This window comes from Aquarana catesbeiana, linkage group LG07 (genome assembly GCF_042186555.1).
Source record: "Aquarana catesbeiana isolate 2022-GZ linkage group LG07, ASM4218655v1, whole genome shotgun sequence".
NCBI classification, from domain to species: Eukaryota; Metazoa; Chordata; class Amphibia; order Anura; family Ranidae; genus Aquarana; species Aquarana catesbeiana.
This window is the reverse complement of record NC_133330.1, coordinates 95,244,268-95,265,040: the sequence shown is the minus strand read 5'-3', so window position 1 is coordinate 95,265,040 and position 20,773 is coordinate 95,244,268. Positions and strand designations below refer to the sequence as shown.

General features: G+C 44.2%; 1 protein-coding gene across 1 annotated transcript in view; it reads left to right on the top strand.

The window, feature by feature from the left end:
- The window catches only part of SFMBT1 (Scm like with four mbt domains 1), a 233,687-nt gene that overhangs the window by 192,049 nt on the left and 20,865 nt on the right, over positions 1-20,773 (top strand). Inside the window, exon 15 of the mRNA XM_073592509.1 lies at positions 2,461-2,597. Within this exon, the coding sequence (XP_073448610.1) occupies positions 2,461-2,597 (137 nt within the window). The remainder of the gene's footprint in view (positions 1-2,460; positions 2,598-20,773) is intronic.

Below are 20,773 nucleotides of genomic sequence, written 5' to 3'. Positions count from 1 at the left end.
CCACTGATAGGGTGGCACTGATGGGCCCTGATGGGTGGCACTGATGGGCACTGGTAGGTGACACTGATGGGCACTGATGTGCAACACTGTTGTTCTGGCACTGACTGTGGGCAATGATAGGTGGCACTGATGGGTGGCGCTGGTGGGGACTGATGGGTGGCGCTGGTGGGGACTGGTAGGCAGCACTGTTGCCTATTGCTAGGTGGCACTGGCAGGGGGCACAGGTGGGCACTGGTGATCTGGCGGCAGATCTCCGTGATCGGGACTGATGTCCCTCTCACGGCCGCCGGTGATCGGCTTTTTTTTTTTTCTCCACACGCTGTCAGTGCCAGGGAAAAAAAATAGCCGATTACCGGCTCTGTTGACATCACATGATCAGCTGTCATTGGCTGACAGCTGATCACGTGGTAAGGGGTCAGGATCGACCCCGTACTCAGATCTGTGATCTAGCGAGTCTCATAGACTCGCTGATCACAGGGCGCGCCGGCCGCTCGGACACGGGACGATGTCAATAGATGTAGTCCCGGCAAAGAAGGTCCGAATGACGGCCACAGATCTCAAGTGGTTAACAGGGGTTATAGACTTATATCAACTGTAAGTATTCACAGCCTTTGTCATGATACTCATAATTGAGCTCAGGTGCATCCTGTTTCCACTGATCATCCTTGAGATGTTTCTACAACTTGGAGTTCACCTGTGGTAAATTCAGTTGATTGGACATGATTTGGAAAGGCACACACCTGTCTATATAAGGTCCAACAGTTAATAGTGCATGTCAGAGCACAAACCAAGCCATGAAGTCTAAGGCATTGTCTTTAGACCTCCAAATCAGGATTGTATTGAGTGACAGATCTGGGAAAGGGTACAGAAAAATGTCTGCATTTCAGGTCCCAATGAGCACAGTGGCCTCCATCATCCATAAATGAGAGGTTTGGAACCACCAAGACTCTTGCTAGAGTGGGCTGCCCGGCCAAACTAAGTGATCAGGGGAGAAGGGCCTTAGTCGGGGAGGTGACTAAGAACCCGGTGGTCACTCTGACAGAGCTCCAGCGTTTCTCTGTGGACAGAGGAGAACCTTCCAGAAGAGCAACCATCTCTGCAGCACTCCAATCAGGACTGTATAATAGAGTGGTCAGATGGAAGCCACTCAGTGAAAGGCACATGACAGCCCGCCTGGAGTTTGCCAAAAGGCACCCGAAGGACTCTCAGACCATGAGAAACAAAATTCTCTGGTCTTATAAAAGAAAGATTGAACTCTTTGGCCTAAATGGCAAGTGTCATGTCTGGAGGAAACCAGGCACCGCTCATCACCTGGCCAATACCATCCCAACAGAGAAGCATGGTGGTGGCAGCAGCATGCTGTGGGGATGTTTTTCATCGGCAGGAACCGGGAGACTAGTCGGTATCAAGGGAAAGATGAATGCAGCAATGTACAGAGACATCCTTGATGTAAACCTGCTCCTGAGCGCTTTGGACCTCAGACGGGGGCGAAGGTTCATCTTCCAACAGGACAATGACCCTAAGCACACAGCCAAGATAACAAAGGAGTGGCTACAGGACAACTCTGAATGTCCTTGAGTGGCCCAGACTTGAACCCGATTGAAAATCTCTGAAGAGATTTGGAAAATGTCTATGCATCGATGCTCCCCATCCAACTTGATGGAGCTTGAGAGGTCCTGCAATAAAGAATGGGAGAAACTGCCCACAAATTGGTGTGCCAAGCTTGTAGCATCATACTAAAAAAAAACTTGAGCCTGTAATTGGTGCCAAGGGTGCTTCAACTAAGTATTGAGCAAAGGCTGTCAATACTTTGCTCTTTTTTTTTTTTCATTTTTTTTATATTTAATACATTTGCAAAGATTTCAAACAAACTTCTTTCACGTTGTCACTATGGGGTATTGCTTGTAGAATTTTGAAGGAAAATAATGAACTTAATCCATTTTGGAAAAAAGGCTGTAACATTAAAAAATGTGGAAAAAGTGAAGCACTGCGAATACTTTCCAGATGCACTGTATCCTATTCTCTTTGTATTGTTCCTGCCAGTCCCTCTGCTTTCCTATTAAAAACTGACCACACTAAGCAGGAAAGCAAACCATGGTCAGCCCCCGCCCCTCTGCACAGCCATTCAGTGGGAAGCTCAGTGTATTGCTGCTTTTCCTCCCCCTAGCTGTTATGCAGCTGAGAACAGAGGGAATGTAATAGCTTATAAAAAAGGGAAAAAAGGTATTTTATAATATGTGTGTGTGTGTGTGTGTGTGTGTGTTTTTTGTTTGTTGTTTTTTTTTTTATCCATACACAATTGTTTTGCCTTTCATTTCAATTTTAAATGGAATGGGTTGTTTTACAAGGTGATCGTTTACAATCACTTTAATTTCACACACAGGATTATTCAACAGCCTGAATTATTGTGTGGTTATAGTTAAATAAATAACTTCTTTATATTGCTTTTTTGTTCAACAGCATCAAATGGAAAATATCTGTGCCCTAAAATATACTTCAACCATCGCTGTTTCTCAGGGCCTTATTTGAATAAAGGAAGGATAGCTGAGCTTCCCAAATCTGTGGGCCCAGGCAATTGTGTATTAGTCCTAAAGGAGGTAAGTCCGAATTTAAATTTGTTTTCTGAAGTTGTGCGGAATTAAACATTTTTTTCCAATACTCTGGTTGCACCATTCATAAATAGAGAACAGCTATACTATCACGTTCTCCTGCTTTTGAGCAGAATATAGCTGATCATTTTTACATTTTGCTAGAACTTGGAAAAATGTATGTAGCCTAAAACACGATAATTACCGTATTTTTCGCTCCATAAGACGCACTTTTTTCCCCCTAAAAAATGGGGGAAAATGTCCCTCCGTCTTATGGAGCGAATACTGACCAAGCCTCCCCCCCGTTGCCGCCGCTATGTCTCAGTAGCGGGCGGCCGTCTCCTGCGAGCCTGGCGATCTCCTGGCTAAGCCTGTCACTCACAGAAGACAGCAACCCCAGTGGCCAAATGGAGTACTGCCGCTCCTGCTGCTCTGTCTTCTATCTGAGTGACAGGCGGATATGATGACGTCCTCGCCGGGCACAGGTCAAGCTGCATTTTTAATGGGCACAGGTCAGGCTGCATTGTTAATGGGCACAGGTCAGGCAGCATTCTTAATGGGCACAAGTCAGACTGCATTCTTAATGGGCAAAGCGCAGGCAGAATTCTTAATGGGCACAGGTCAGGCTGCATTTTTAATGGGCACAGCTCAGGCTGCATTTTTAATGGGCACAGGTCAGGCTGCATTGTTAATGGGCACAGGTCAGGCTGCATTGTTAATGGGCACAGGTCAGGCTGCATTGTTAATGGGCACAGGTCAGGCTGCATTTCATGGCACTGGTCAGGTTGCGTTTCATGGACACTGGTAAATATTTAAGTACACCATTTGGTTCAGAATATTTTTTTTCTTGTTTTTCTCCTCTAAAACCTAGGTGCGTCTTATGGAGCGAAAAATACAGTATACATTGCCGTTTAGGAAAGGATTTCAACATGCTTCTCAGTGTGATTGCATTGCTGGAAATTGTATTGTGTGACCTGTCTCCTGAGCAGTGCTTTTAGGAGCTTGCAGTGATGTAGTCTTAAAGAGTATAAACCATTTTAATAGAATCAGCTTCGTCTTGCATATTTAGAATGCAGCATAATTGAGTGTAGCTGGGAAGGAGCTAAATGAGCAAAGCCTAAACATATCTTTTGGGGGAACAAGGAACAGCCAAGCAAGAGGGGGATTATTGCTAGTTGGTGTTGGGGGGGGGTGCTTATATCATGAGTAAATAATATAATAAAGTGGAAATAATAATATAATAAAATAATAAAGTGGAAATATCTTTATTAACCACTTCAGCCCAGGAGGATTTGGCTGCTCAATGACCAGAGTACTTTTTACAATGTGGCACTGCGTTGCTCCGCTTGCTGACCGGCTCACGACGATATACGTCGGCAGAAGGGCATGTACAGGCATATTAACGTACCTGTATATTGCCCTTTAAGAAGCAGTTTGCGGGATACCCGCGATCGTCTCACGGAGAGCAAGAACGGGGAAATGCTGATGTTAACAAGCATTTCCCTGTTCTGCCTAGTGACACTGACACTGATCACAGCTCCCTGTAATCAGGAGCGGTGATCAGTGTCATGTCACACACAGCCCCCCACAGTTAGAATCACTCCCTAGGACACACTTAACCCCTACAGCACCACCTAGTGGTTAACCCCTTCACTGCCAGTCACACTTACACAGTAATCAGTGCATTTATTATCGCACTGATCGCTGTATAAATGTGAATGATCCCAAAATAGCGCCAAAAGTGTCCGAGCTGTCCGCCATAATGTTGCAGTCATGATAAAAATCGCTGATTGCTGCCATTACTAGTAAAAAAAAAAATCAATAAAAATGCCATAAAACTCTCCCCTATTTTGTAGACGCTATAACTTTTGCGCAAACCAATCAATAAACGCTTATTGCGATTTTTTTTTTTTTTTTTTTTTTTTTTTACCAAAAATATGTAGAGGAATACGTATTGGCCTAAACTGAGGGGAAAAAATTGTGTTTTTTTTTTTTTTTATATATTTTTGGGGATATTTATTATAGCAAAAAGTAAAAAATAATGCATTTTTTTTTTAAATTGTCGCTATTTTTTTGTTTAAGCGCAAAAAATAAAAACCGCAGAGGTGATCAAATACCACCAAAAGAAAGCTCTATTTGTGGGGGAAAAAGAAGTCAATTTTGTTTGGGAGCCTCGTTGCACGACCACGCAATTGTCAGTTAAAGCGACGCAGTGCCGAATCGCAAAAAGTGCTCTGGTCTTTTGCCAGCCAAATGGTCCGGGGCTTAATTGGTTAACTGGTAATTGCGCGGTCATGCAATGCTGTACCCAAACAAAATTTGCGTCCTTTGAATAATGGCCCATTGAATTTTTTTTTTTTTTTCACAAGTGATTGAAAAATGACAAAAAATAAAATAAAATTGCACAAAGTTGTTATTAAATGATACATGCCATGGGCATATGTGAAATTACACCCCAAAATACATTCTACTGCTTCTCCTAAGTATGGGGATACCACATGTGTGAGATTTTTTGGGAGCCTAGCCGTGTACAGGACCCCGAAAACCAAGCACCGCCTTCAGGCTTTCTAATGCCCCGTACACACGGTCGGACTTTGTTCGGACATTCCGACAACAAAATCCTAGGATTTTTTCCGACGGATGTTGGCTCAAACTTGTCTTGCATACAAACGGTCACACAAAGTTGTCGGAAAATCCGATCGTTCTAAACGCGGTGACGTAAAACACGTACGTCGGGACTATAAACGGGGTAGTGGCCAATAGCTTTCATCTCTTTATTTATTCTGAGCATGCGTGGCACTTTGTCCGTCGGATTTGTTTACACACGATCGGAATTTCCGACAACGGATTTTGTTGTCGGAAAATTTTATATCCTGCTCTCAAACTTTGTGTGTCGGAAAATCCAATGGAAAATGTGTGATGGAGCCTACACACGGTCAGAATTTCCGACAGCAGGGTCCTATCACACATTTTCCATCGTAAAATCCGACCATTTGTACGAGGCATAAGGGCGTACATTTTTGATTTCACTCTTCACTGCCTATCACAGTTTCGGAGGCCATGAAATGCCCAGATAGCGCAAACCCCCCCCCCCCAAATGACCCCATTTTGAATGAATCAATGAATGACTTGTATAGCGCTGCAAAATACGAACTGAATCGCCTCAAGGCGATCTACTTTTGGAAAGTAGACACCCCAAGCTATTTGCTGAGAGGCATGTTGAGTATTTTGCAGATCTCGCTTTTTGTCACAAAGTTTTGAAAATTGAAAAAAGAGAAAAAAAAATGTTTTTTTTCTTCATTTTCAAAAATAAATGAGAGCTGCAAAATACTCACCATGCCTCTTAGCAAATACCTTGGGGTGTCTACTTTCCAAAATGGGGTCGTTTGGGGGGGGGGGTTGTGCTAACTGAACATTTCATGGCCTCCTTAACTGTGATGGGTATTGAGGCGTAAAATCACAATTTTACGCCTTTAGAAAGCCTGAAGGCGGTGTTTGGTTTTTGGGGTCCTGTACGCGGCTAGGCTCCCAAAAAGTTCTCACAGATGTGGTATCCCTGTACTCAGGAGAAGCAGCAGAATGTATTTTGGGGGTGAAATTCCACATAATTGTAGTGACAACTTTGTGTAAAAAAAAAAAAATTGTAATTTTCCTGAAACTTGTGTCAAAATCTATAATATTCCATGGACACAACATGCCTCTCAGCAAAAAGCTTGAAGTGTATTCTTTCCAAAATGGGGTCATTTGGGGGGGTTTGTGCTATTTTGGCATTTTTTGGCCTTCGAAACTGTGATAGGTAGTGAGGAGTGAAATAAAAAATGTACGCCTTTTAGAAATCCTGAAGGCGGTGCTTGGTTTTTGGGTGCCTGTACACGGCTAGGCTCCCAAAAAGTCTCACATGAGGTATACCTATACTCTGGGGAAGCAGCAGAATGTATTTTGGGGTGCAATTTCACATATGACCATGGCACGTGTGAGCAATATATCAATTAGTGACAACTTTGTGCGGAAAAAAAAAGGAATTTTCCCAAAACTTGTGGCAAAATATAAAATATTCCATGGACTCTACATGCCTATCAGCAAATAGCTTGGGGTGTCTACTTTCCAAAAAGGGGTCATTTGGGGGTGGGGGTTTTTGAACTGTCCTGGCATTTAATGCACAACATATAGAAGCTTATGTCGCACATCACCCACTCTTCTAATCACTTGAAGACAAAGCCCTTTCTGACACTTTGTTTACATGAAAAAATATATCTTTTATTTTTTTGCTAGAAAATTACTTTGAACCCCCAAACATTATATGTATTTTTTAAAGTAAAGACCCTACAGATTAAAATGGTGGGTATTGCAACTTTTTTTTTCACTCAGTATTTGTGCAGCGATTTTTCAAACACAATTTTTTGGGGAAAAAAAACACTTTTTTAAATTTTAATGCACTAAAACATACTATATTGCCCAAATGTTTGATGAAATAAAAAAGATGATCTTATGCCAAGTACATGGATACCAAACACGACATGCTTTAAAATTGCGGACCAACGAGCAGCGGTGACAAACTACATACATTTTTAAAATCCTTACGGGTTACCACTTTAGATTTACAGAGGGGGTCTACTGCTAAATTTAATGCCCTCGATCTGACCTTTGCGGTGATACCTCACATACATGGTGTAATTGCTGTTTACATATGACACCAGATCATCGCTTGCGCTCGCCTTTGCGTGTGAGCATGGGGGGACAGGGGTGCTTTTTTTTTTTTTTGTTTTTTTTTTTTGTTTTTTTTTTTATTTTTAAACTGTTCCTTTCATTTTTTTTTTTTTTTTTTTTTATCATTTTTATTGATATCTCAGGGAATGTAAATATCCCCTATGATAGCAATAGGTAGTGACAGGTACTCCTTTTTTTTTTTTTTTTTTTAAAGTATTGGGATCTATTAGACCCTAGGTCTCTCCTCTGCCCTTAAAGCATCTGACCACAACAAGATTGGTGTGATAAAATGCTTTCCCAATGGCGCTGTTTATATCCGAAACCTAAGTCATGAAATGCTCGTAGCTTCCGGTTTCTTAGGCCATAGAGATGATTGGAGCCGCTCTGGTCTCCGATCAGCTCTATGGTCAGCTGGCGGAACCACCGGCTGCATTCTCAGGTTCCCTGTTGGGACAGGAGAGCCCGAGAAAACCATGAAGACGGTGGGGGGACATTCCCTCCCACTGCTTGTAAAAGCAGTCTAGAGGCTAATTGGCCGCTAGGATTGCTTTTACATGAAAGCCGACCACTGGCTGAAAAGAATGATACCAAAATTATACCTAAACCTGCAGGCATCTTTCTGGTATAACCACTCAAAGCCCAGCAACATAACAATACGTTGCTGGTCCTTGTTGAGCATATATTGTAATGTTCTTTTTTTCATGCAGCCTGTGGGCCCACCATTAGAATACCGCCCTTCATCCACCCACTTGTAATGATGGGCCTACATGCACCTTTTTTTTTTTTTTTTTTTTTTAACTGTGGTGGTGAATTCACCTCCTACAGTGCTGGAGTCACAGATTTTCGTATCGTGAGAGCAAACGCTGTTGCTGTCAAGATAAATAAATCATTGCTGCAGCTGAATGGCGTACCTGAAAAGAAAACAATGGTAACAATAAAACAACTTGATTTTTTAATTCAATCTGTGCCTAAAAAAAATATGCTGAAGCATGGGGGCAATCCGCCCCTAATGTTAGGAGCAAATCGCTCCTCCACCCCTGCCCCCATGCTTTGGCATGTATGCTCTTTTTTTTTTTTTTTTTTTTTAACACTGGTTGTGAAATCACCTCCTACAGCGCTGGAGTCATGGTGACACGTACCTTGGAGGTGAGCCTGACGTGCAGAGGGAGACCTTTCGTACAGCCCTGGCTCCGGGATCACTGGAGTGGGGACAGTGATCGTCGGAGCACAGTGAGGTATGAGTGCCTGCAGGGTTCACTTGGCTGGAGATGATGTCAGCTGACAGACAGGAACAGACTTGATTGCTGTGGATGCAGGTAAGCGGATGCAGGTGCGCTGAGGGGATGCAGATGCACACAGATGCAGGACAGCAGGCAGGAACAAGGTCAAACTAGCCAGGACATAAACAGCGGATCAGTCAGGCAGAGAATGGTCAAAGTTCAGGCAGGGTTGGTAACAGGAGGTCATGCAACCAGACAGAGCAGGGTCAATGCAAGCCAAAGGTCAAGAAGCCGAGTAAGTACTGGATCAGATGCGGGTTCAGGATCAAGTCACAGGATAAGCTGCAGATCAAAGAGCAAGGATCCATACAACAGAAGCCCCTTTTAAAGGTCACTGGGCGCCAAGGCAGCATCGCCATGCACGCGATCTCTGCGATATGCGCATTGGTGCAAGTCTGTTCACCGCTAGATGCCTGTGAGCTGGAACACGTCTCAGTAAACCTGTGCGCCTGTGATCAGTTGCAGCGCTATGCACAGCGCGTCCATGACACACGGCTTTACGTATTGTGGTAGCAAACGCTGTTGCTGTCAGAATAAATAAACCCATGCTCCTGCTAAGCAAATGATGGTTAACAATAAAACAAAGTAAAATTACAGTATAACAGTAAGACATACCATACCTGCAAAGCAAATAATGTGAAACATAGTAAAAATAAAACATTACAGTTCTAAAATACAGTAACAATAGAGAGAGAACAATAGATATAGAATAGAGAGCGGACAATAGAGAGCGAACATAAGAGAGAGAACAATACAGAGGAAAACTAAAACCAACTATTTTTGTCTTTTTTATTTTATTTGTTTTTTGTGTTTTTGTGTGATTTTATTTTCAGTTATTTATTTTTTTGCACTTTTATATAAACTGTAAACGTTCAAGATTAGGGTCTCTCAAAATGTGATGGCCATCTCATCTTTCGAGACCCTGTGTAAGTGTGCCTAGGACTGTGCAGTGCTATACCCTACACTAACACTCCACTAGTGTGTGGTAGCGTTCGAAACAGTCACCAATGCAAAGACCAGGTTGGTTAGGACAGGCGGGACAATAAAAGCGGCTGTCACGCCTATACTACAGACATGACATCTTCTTTGGGGATTTCTTTGGGTAGGGGTACCAGGGAGGACATGCGGAAAATGCCTCCCATGCAGCCGGCTCACTGCATTTGGATTGGGAAGTTGGGCCATAGCACCGTCTGGAAACAGAAGGGCTCTGATGATCTCTTCCTGGAATTTAAGGAAGGATCCAGTTCGTTCTGAAGCTTTGTATAGCACATAAGCATTCAGCAGAGCCAATTGGAATAAGTATACAGACAATTTTTTCTACCAACGTCTGGTCTTATGGGCAATTAGGTACGGCGCCAACTACTGGTCATTGAGGTCCTCCCCTCCCATATTAAGGTTATATTCGTGGACACAGAGGGGTTTCTCCACAACATCAGTCGCCGTAGGAATTTGAACCATCGTGTCTGCGTGAAGGGAGGACAGAACTAAAACATTCTTAATATCCCTCCACTTCACAGCGAGCAAATTATTACATCTCAAGCAGGCTTTCTCCCCCAGCCTAAGGTGTGAATCAACAAGCCGCTGGGGTAAACCCCGGCAATTAGATAGCACGGTGCCACATGCGCCAATTTCATGATCAAACAAGTAACTAAAAAGTGGCACACATATAAGTGGTACCCCTTTCCTGAATAAGGGTGACACCAAGTCCCACACAATCTTTCCAGTGCTCCCTATGTAGTCTAGGCAGTTCACCGGCTCTACGTAACTATCTTTTCCCTCGTAAACCATAAAACTATATGTATAGCCTGTTGCCCTGTCACAGAGCTTGTACATCTTGAACCCATATCTAGCACGCTTGCTAGGAAGATACTGTTTGAATGACAAGCGGCCAGAAAACTTAAACTCATCAACGCAGACAACGGAAGTAAACAAGGCTGCAAACTGCTGGTTGAAGTGGTTTAAGAGGGGCCAAATTTTGTAGAGCCGATCTTTTTCAGGGTCACCACCAAAGGACAAAATAGTTCATTGTCATTGAAATGCATGAACCGCAAGATCTGCTTGTATCGTGTCCTGGTCATGGAGGCAGAGAACACAGGCCTATGGTGAATTGGGTCAGTGGACCAATATGACCGCAACTTGCTTTTTTTTTAGTTATGCCCATTAGGAGGGATAGGCCCAGGAAGGTCTTAAATTCAGGGACCGTAATAGGTCTCCAATCTCTGGAAAGAGGGTCAACCGGGGATTAGCGGTGATGAATTGACCAGCATACAAACTGCTTTGGTCCACAATAGATCTATAGAGATCTTCCGTGAAAAACGGCGAATAAGAATCAAGTGACGTAAAATCAACTGTTTCCACCTGAATTCCGGGTTGGCCAGTGAATGGGGGAAGTACGGGTGCTGCAGAAGTGGTGGGCTCCCAATTCGGATTGGCAAATGCAGCAGCTCGACGGCCTGTCTGTCTTCTTGGTGGCAGCAGGACACTAGTCGTGCTAGTCACCTCACCAGCTTGAACTGCACTTATGGGACTTGCCACGTGATACTGCAGTGCTGGATGTATGACCAGGATGTACTAGGCCGCTGGTGCTTGCCAGTTCACCAGAAGGATGAGCGGCACTAGTACTGGCTCTCTGCTCCATACGAGAGCCCTCTGGTTCTTGCACTTCAACAACAGCAGAACAACGGGGTCGGGTACGCCTGACCTTAGCAGGGACCATTACTCTGTCATCAGAGCTATCTGTCAGGGTGCCGCTGCTGTCTACGGATTTGTATTCTGAGCCTGAATCTGACAGATGGGTGAGTTCCTCTTCACTTTCATCTGTCATGCTCAGAAACGTGTAGGCCTCTTCACTGGGCCTACACATTTCGATTTGACATTTTGGCCTCTAAATTTACTGGTACACTATTCAGACTCAAAGAAAAAAAGAGCACTGACTGTCAGTGACTGCTTCCAACGCTACCAAAAAAACTGTTAGCGTTCGCAGGGTTCAGGCCTGACTCTGCAAATGCTGCAGTTGTGTTTTGTAAGTGACGGTGAGCTCTTGGGTTTTTTTGTTTTTTTTGTTTTTTTTACATTTCACTGACTTTGGTGAATGGCTAGGGGTAGTATGTACCCGATACCCATTCACATATGGGGGGGCGCCCAGGATCTGGGGGTCCTCTTGTTAAAGGTGGCCCCCAGATACCGATAAGCCCCCCGCCTGCAGATCTCGACAACCACCGGCCAGGGTTGTCAGGAAGAGGCCCTTGTCCCCATCAACAGCACCCCCCCCCCCCCCCATGTTGAGGGCATGCAGCCTGGTAAGGTTCAGGAAGGGGGGGGGCTGCATGCTCTGATAAGGGTCTGGTATGGATTTTGGGGGGGACCCCACACCTTTTATTTATTTTTTACATTTTGGCGTGGGGGGGTCCCCTTCGAATCTATACTAGACCCGTTTTTTATTTCTTTATCTTTTTACATTCAGCTGTCAGTGGGAAACCCCCGCTGACAGCTGATGACTCATCGGTTGACAAGGACGCGACGGCCAGCTTCCCGGCTCCCTCCTTAGCAACCAGCTATAATACAGTGTGTTTAATGAGGGGGGAAAAAAATGGGTTTAAAAACTAATGTAAGCAGATCGCCTGCTAACATCCGTTTTTTGTCTGTTCTGTCTTTTTTACAGATGAAAAAAAATTAATTTTCTTCTGTCGTAAAAAAACAGAGCTTGGCGGAGAGGCATGTTAGCGGATGTCAGTGGATGATCTTCCGCTAACGTCCGCTATCCCATAGAGATACATGTATGTCTGTTTTTAATTTGTCAATGGATGGATGAAAAACGGACATACGGAGCGCCCGTGGGAAAGGGGCCTAAGGATGTAGTCACTATTTCCTGGACATGCTTGAGTGAGATTTGTGTTTTCATTGTGACGTACAGAATGATTATCATACACTCCACTGGAACACAGTTCTTATAGTAAACTGTATTAGGCACATTTCTTTAACCAATTCAGCACCGGAAGGATTTACCCCCTTCCTGACCAGAGCACTTTTTGCGATACAGTACTGCGACAATTGCGACGTTGCACTCAAACAAAATTGACGTCCTTTTTTCCCACAAATAGAGCTTTCTTTTGGTAGTATTTGATCACCTCTGCGGTTTTTATTTTTTGCGCTATAAACAAAAAGCGTCAATTTTGGGGAAAAAAGCTATATTTTTTACTTTTTGCTATAATAAATATCCCCAAAAAATATATAAAAAAAAAAAATTTCTTTTTCAGTTTAGGCCGATATGTATTCTTCTACATATTTTGGTAAAAAATCGCAATAAGCGTATATTGATTTGGTTTGCGCAAAAGTTATAGCATCTACAAAATAGGTGATAGATTTATGGCATTTTTATTATTATTTTTTTTTTATTAGTAATGGCGGCGATCTGCGATTTTTATAGTGACTGTGACATTATGGTGGACACATCGGACACTTTTGACACTATTTTAGGAACATTATCATTTATACAGCGATCAGAGCTATAAAAAATGCACTGATTACTGTGTAAATGACACTGGCAGGGAAGGGGTTAAACACTAGGGGGGGATCAAGGGATTAAGTGTGTCCTAGGGAGTGATTCTAACTGTGGGGGGGATTGCCTCACTAGAACATGACACAGATCACTGCTCCTGATGACAGGGAGCAGTAGATCTCTGTCATGTTGCTAGGCAGAACAGGAAAATGCCTTGTTTACAAAGGCATCTTCCCGTTCTGCCGCTCTGTGACACGATCGCGGGCCCCCGACGGACATTGCGTCCGGGGGGTCCCACGATCATGGAGTACGCGGTGAGCGCGCGCCCACAATGCCGCGATTTAAAGGGGATGTACCTGTAAGCCCATTTGCCCAGCCGTGCCATTGTGCCGACGTATATCACTTGAATTCATTTCTTAAAATATTCACCAGGTATAGCACAGAGAAGGGAAGAACCCCATAGGAGTTTTGAATGGAGGAAGGGAATAAGGCAGCCGCAGTCTCAGCCACAATACATACATTTTATTAGATAATGGAGTCACAAACCACGCAAAATCAGACTACACAGAGATTAAAAGTCTAATGCCCCGTACACACGGTCGGACTTTGTTCGGACATTCCGACAACAAAATCCTAGGATTTTTTCCGACTGATGTTGGCTCAAACTTGTTTTGCCTACACACGGTCGCACAAAGTTGTCGGAATTTCCGATCGCCAACAACGCGGTGACGTACACCACGTACGACGAGACTAGAAAAGGCCGGTTCAGAACCAAGCGCGGCACCCTTTGGGCTCCTTTTGCTAATCTCGTGTTAGTAAAAGTTTGGTGAGAGACGATTCGCGCTTTTTCAGACTCGTGGCTTTCAGATCGTTTTCTGATGTTCAGTTTGTGCTTGTGGGTTTGTATCTGCTCTTCAGTGCGTGCAGTCAGTTCGTATCGGAGTTTTCTGTGTGATCTTGCCTGCTCGTTGCTGTTTTTCAGGTCGCTCTTCACAGGCCTTGATGTTCTTCAGTGCGTTCTGTTACTTCGTTCTGAGCAGCCGACCGTTTTCTAGCCATGTTTCGTATGCGTACTCCTCGTAGAGTTCGTGCTGTGCGGGGGCTTGGTGTTGGGGTCCTGACCTTGACACAAGTCCAGTCCATGAACAGGGTGGGGAGGAGTTCATGGACCAAGAATTGGTTGCTTCAGCGTGACCAGTTCTGTCATATGCCTTTGCTCCGTGAGATCCGTGAGAATAATCCTGATGATTTCAGGAACTTTCTCAGGATGACGGACCCCGTATTTCACCGTTTGTTGGCTTCGCTGACCCCCTATATCAGCAGGCAGGATACCTGCATGAGGCAAGCCATCACTCCGGAGCAGAGGTTGGTCGCTACCTTGCAGTATTTGGCCACAGGGAGAAGTCTGCAGGACTTGAAGTTCTCGACAGGCATCTCCCCCCAGGCTCTGGGGATCATTATCCCAGAGACCTGTTCTGCCATCATCCAGGTCCTGCAGAAGGAGTATATGAAGGTAAGATTTTTATCCTTTTATATCCCATTTTATTGTATTTAATGTTTGATAATATATTGTATTTCTTCCCTCATTCCCTAATTACCATGATTGTAATATGCTGTGACTGTCCCCTTTGTCCTTATGCATGCTGGATTTTTATGTAATTATTATTTTATGTCCTTCATACATATTTGCCCTTCAATAACCTCCCCAGCATGGTGTCTCCTGCCCTATATTCACCTCATGTAGTCACTTAACAATGTATTTTATCAGCTCCATAGTAGTGCTTTACCCCAAACACCCCCTAAAATGTTTGGAAATGTTATTTTTGATTTAAATTCAGGCAAGGTGCCAGAGGCTTTTTTTTGTGGTGTCCCCAAATTTTTTTTAACCCTCCCTCCCCCCAACTGCTAAGTCAGCTGATCCCAATTCTCTATCTATCCTCAATCATCTATCTGCTGACTTTGCCAAACCCATACACACTATACCCATCTCTTTACTGGTCAGATTTATGGATGAATTCCCCAAAGCATGTAGTGCAAGGGCCTGCCTGTATACTTTCCAATGGTACTGTTTAAAGTTTTTGTATCCTATTATTATCTTGATAGGTAATAGCAGAATGTTCAAATGTCCTCAAATGTGTACAGTGTGTATTTATATCTTTGTATTGACACTTCTTACCTGTCCAGTGGTCTGCCAATAGTGTAACTAAGGAGGGGCTGTTCAAAGTAATACCCTGTATTTAGGCATTCATCTCTCAATGAAGTGAAGAGGGTTACCTGTCCAAGAGTTCCCCCCCCCTATAATGTTAGAAATGGCCCGGGGGAGGGGGAATATGATAGGTGTACCTTTATACTTTGGCCTTGTTAAAATCCCCTTAGTAAATGCTATCTGGAGGTTGCCCCATAATGTTTGTGTCTAATCTGCTTGCCATGTCGCTGTGAAAAAATAGTAAGGTTTATTTTTTTTTCCTCAACAGTTTCCTTCAACGCCACAGGAATGGCAGACTGTGGCCTCCCACTTTGCCCAGCGGTGGGACTTTCCTAACTGTGGAGGGGCAATTGATGGGAAACACGTCCACATCGTCCCACCACCCAACTCGGGGTCGTACTATTATAATTACAAGGGGTTTAATAGTATAGTGATGTTGGCGGTGGTGTCGGCTAATTACGAGTTCTTGTATGTGGACGTGGGGAAGAATGGCCGGATGTCCGATGGTGGAGTGATCGCCCAGACGGAGTTCTACAGGCGTCTCCAGAATGGCAGCTTGGACTTGCCACCTCCAGAGGACAATGTTGAAGGTCTCCCATTTGTGTTCGTTGCTGATGAAGCATTTGCGCTGGGGGACCACCTGATGCGGCCATTCCCGATGAGGACCCTCACCCCGGAACAGAGGGTTTTTAATTACCGGCTGGCCAGAGCCCGAAGAGTGGTGGAGAACACATTTGGAATCCTGGCCAGCCGGTTCCGATTATTTATGACACCCATCCATATGGCGGAGTATAAACTGAACCATATAATACTTGCCTGCTGTGTTCTCCATAATTTTTTAAGAAAACATTCAGCCAACTATGCTGGCTCAGTTGGGCCTGAGGCCGGAATCCCTAATCCATCAACACTGACGGCGCTTGAAAGTGGCCATCCTGGCTTGCCCTCCCTGAATGCCCGTGATGTCCGGTTACGCTACCTGGAGTTCTTTGCGGGTAGGGGGGCTATCAATATGCCAGACAATCTGTGACACCTTTTTCAAATAAAAAACAACCAAAAGAAATTCTTGGTGGACATTTACTGCTTGTGTTTGTTTTAGCTGACCCTGACAGAAATGTGTTGAGTGCAGAAAATGTCGTGATTGGGTAACCTTATAAAAAACAGTGTTGGCTGGTACTTCCTAAATGCAAAAACACATTTCACTACAAGTGCACTTGCAACTGCACTGAACCTGCACTTGTAGTGCAAAGAGGATTTGCCCTTAGGAAATAACCCCCATTTTTGCATAAAACAACAATTACATCACCCCAAAAGTGTTGTAGTGTTGAGACAATAATCCACACATTCTTGAGTAAGGCACTTTTTTATACCTGCACAATCACATGTGCATTTCCCAAAGGTTTTTAAAACAAACCAACATGTTTGTTGTATAACAATGTTTGCAGTAGCATTATGAAAAATCAAAATATCCATTCAGATAAAACAGGCCTGTGTAAAACCAACAAGAAAGCCAAAAAACTTGAACTTACAAAGTTCACATTAGGTAAAACCTGAAGGCTATATCAGACATCAGTATTTAGGAACTGGGTTTGATATAGCGTTCAGATGGGGGGAAATCACCCCTGGAAAAGCCAAATTTGGAAGATGCACACCAATTTATGAATGTCAACATGTGCTATCTGCCATCAGGGGGGATCAAGGGCAGTGTTTGGGGGGAGCAAGCCCTTCCTCAACGCTACTTTATAACTGAGGAAGGGGTTGCACCCCCAAAACGCGTCCATTGATCTCCCGTGATGGCAGATAGCACATGTTGGCACACTGTGTGCATCCTCCAAATTTGGCTTTTCTAAACATTTAAAAAAGTTTGGTACGATAAAACAGGTGATTTTGTGGGGTTTAAATTCGCCCCAAAACATCAATGATGTTATTATTTTTTTTAATAACATCACTGATTTGTTGCTGGATGTTTTGCAATTGGAGATTACACCCCATGATCTCCCCGATCAGTATCTGGGCACTTTCAGATGTAAAGCGTTCTGGATCACGATCACCTAAAAAGAGATAAAGAACAAAAAAAAAGGTCTCAAAAATCTGCCACCATCCATCTCTTTTACCTGAGTCTGTGGTCGCAGACACTCACCTGTTCTGGTGCCAATCTCCACCACGTCTTCTTCTTCCTCCTGCTCAGCTTCTTGGGTTGGGGGTATTTCCCCTTCTTCCAGAGGGGGGGGTCTCTGGTCTCCTGGGATGAGGGGTGTCCTCCGAGTCTTTTATCCCCTATGTAAAACAAAAATGGTATACTTAGCACACAGATATTTGATGGCAGAACTATAGAAATAGGAAACATTGCTTGGAAGTGGGGTACAATTGTCTATTTTAGCAGAGTTCCAAGATGTATATTTTTTATTGCCCTTTGTCAAGCTGCAATACTTTACCTGTTTGGTACAAGCTTCACAGATGTAACCCCCCTATAGTATACACTGGAGCACCTGTGTGGCCCCCCTAATAAAAATGGTGTTCTTGTGTCCCACACTAGTGCTCCAGTGTCCAGATGTGAAAACAGCTGCTCAGTGTCCTCTCCTTACACACAATCTAGTTTGCATTTCATTCTAGTAACAAACCCATCTACACAAACAAATATTTGGCATCCAAGTAGGCCCCCAAAAATGTGTGAAAATGCATATGGCCTAAACAATGGTGTTCTAGAGGCCGAAAGAAAAATGTTTGATACGAACGAATAATGTGCCCATGAACATTAAAGTTGACCTTTTGAAACGTTACAACTAATAAAAGCATATGGAGCAGAGCGAACGTAATAAAGACAGAAAGAATAGGAACACAGCACAACTACATACTTTTTTGCAGCACTCTCCGGATCTTTCGGTACTGCTCTGGCTCTCTCAACTTCAGGTCCGACCACCGCTTCCTGAGCTGATCTTTAGACCTTCGTACCCCGAAATTCCGCCCAAGACTCCTGACCACTTTCGCCATGATCTTGGCCTTTCAGATGTTCGGGTTGGGGTAAGGCCCATATTTTCCGTCATAGTCGGACTTCCTCATGATGTCGACCATCTCCAACATCTCCCCAAACGACATATTTGTGGCCTTAAAGCGTCTCCTTCTGGATCGGGACGTGCCTGGATCCGCCCTTTCCTCCTCCTCCTCGTTGCTACAATTAGCCCGCACCTGCTGTATGTCCGCCATCATGCTCTTCCCCCACTGCGCCGAACGAAAAGGGGCGGGGAATACACTAGAAAGAACGTCAGGGGCGGGCGGAGTTACACGCATGCGCAGTGTATATAAAGCGTAACACGCGTGCGTATTACGTTTGATCTGTGAGCGGAGGAAGGAGCATTGGACGCGGCGATCGTAAGAACGAAGGTAAGAGACAAACTTGGGCCTATACTGCTTCTATAGATTGAGGCCTATATTGTAACAAGATTAGGAGAGTTTGGTGTGACATTAGGCTTTGTCTTGTGTTGTGTCTTGCAGTGAACATGGATATGGTACTGAAAGATAAGGACTTCATTTCAGTCTTCATAGAGATGCTAAGGGAGCTGCCCTGTCTGTGGGAGATTAAACACCCCCATTACAAGAACCAAACAAAGAGGAAGGCAGCACTGGAGCAATTGTGTGAAATTGTGAAGCAGGTGATCCCCACGGCAGACATCACTTTTTTAAAGATTTTCATTGGTGGCCTGAGGAGCACATATCTGAGGGAGCGCAATAAAGTCCTTGATTCGCAGAGATCCGGAGCAGCAGGTGACATCTATGTCCCCAGGATGTTGTACTACGACAGGCTGCACTTTCTGGCAGGCCAGACTGAACCCAGGCCATCCCTCTCCAGTCTTCCTTCCACGCTTCCTTCCCCCCCGGCTGAGGCTTCTGACGCCCAACCTGGGCCTTCCAGGCCACATGTAGAGGAGCCCAGATTGAGCCAGGTATAGCATTCCTCTAAATATTTCTGCTTGTCCAATCAATGATGTGAACTATATGTTAGTTGGGAGTACTAATTAAGGATTGTGATTGATGATGCAAAACATTACAACTATGTCCCTTTTTCATACACAGGGAAGTCTCAGCCAGGAGGTGGCCGGGCCGAGCCGGCTGGCTGATCTGCAGGTCCCTCCATCCCCCCTGGAAAGAGAAAGTGGCAGTAGGAGGAGTGCCCTAGAGGAGGCGGCTATCAGATTTTTTTGTAGGGCTACAGAGGTCCTGGGAGCACCACACACCAGGCAGAAGAACATTGCTGCATTCATAGCATATAAAATGCAGAGGATGGAGGAGGGCCAAAAAGCCATGTGTGAGGCCCTCATATCTGAGGCTCTGGCGAAAGGTGTGAGGGGCCAAATTACACCTCACACACAGCTTTGGGGTGGTCCTCCTCCTCCTCCTGCAGGTCCTACTCCTCCTCCAGGTCCTACTCCTCCTCCTGCCACATCTCCAACTGCACAGCCACAGCCTGGAAGGAAGTGTGAAAGGAAGACCAGAGAGTGATTGCCCTGGATCCAGTCTGGTCGGCCAAAAGATGCAGCCTCTTGTGGTACCACAGCCTGCGGACACAGATGTCATCTGCTGCTATCCGAGTCTCTGTGAATCCCGGACCAGACTGCCCTCCCTTACATATGGACTCCTCAGGCCACCAATTTTGATGTTTAAGAATTGATGTCTGCCGTGGGGGTCCCAGGCTTCACTAATTTCTGCTGTTGATCCAGTGTTGCCTTCCTCTTTGTTTGGTTCTGATCCCTTAATAAAGGATTTTTGTTTTGAATTATACTCTCCTATGTGTTTTACTTCAAAAATGACAGTTGGTTTGTGAGGATTCAGGTACATTTCTAATATAAAATGTGAAATGAACAAGGGTCACCAACAACAAACAATCTCCTTGAGATTAAATAATAAAAGATATCAATGGTGTTGGGGTAACTTGACACACAAAACACACACAAAAATATTCTGGAGTAAAAATAAAAATAACATTGAACAAAGATCAGCCTTGGAAAAAATCCAAACATTAAAGAAAAAAAAAGGCTTAAAATCAAAAAAAAAACAAAAAACATAAAAAATATAAAACTGTCAGATGTGACAACTAATAACAATATATTCAGGGAATCCCACTAAAAAAACACAAATAAAACTTTGTGAAAAGTGTGTGTGAATATGAGCAGCAAAACTACTTAATTCTTGTCACATTATAAAGAAGAAGAGAGTGCGCTGTATTAAACCATTTTTTACATTGCAGCGTGAAGTTTACCAGAACGAGCTGTCCCGTGTCGGAATCCTTCTGAGCATGCGTGGCACTTTGTGCGTCGGAACAGGCCACACACGGTCGGAATTGACGCGATCGGATTTTTGTCGGAAAATTTTATCTCCTGCTGTCCAACTTTGTGTGTCGGAAAATCCGATGGAAAATGTCCGATGGCGCCCACACACGGTCGGAATTTCCGACAACATGCTCCGATCGGACATTGTCCATCAGAAAATCCGACCGTGTGTA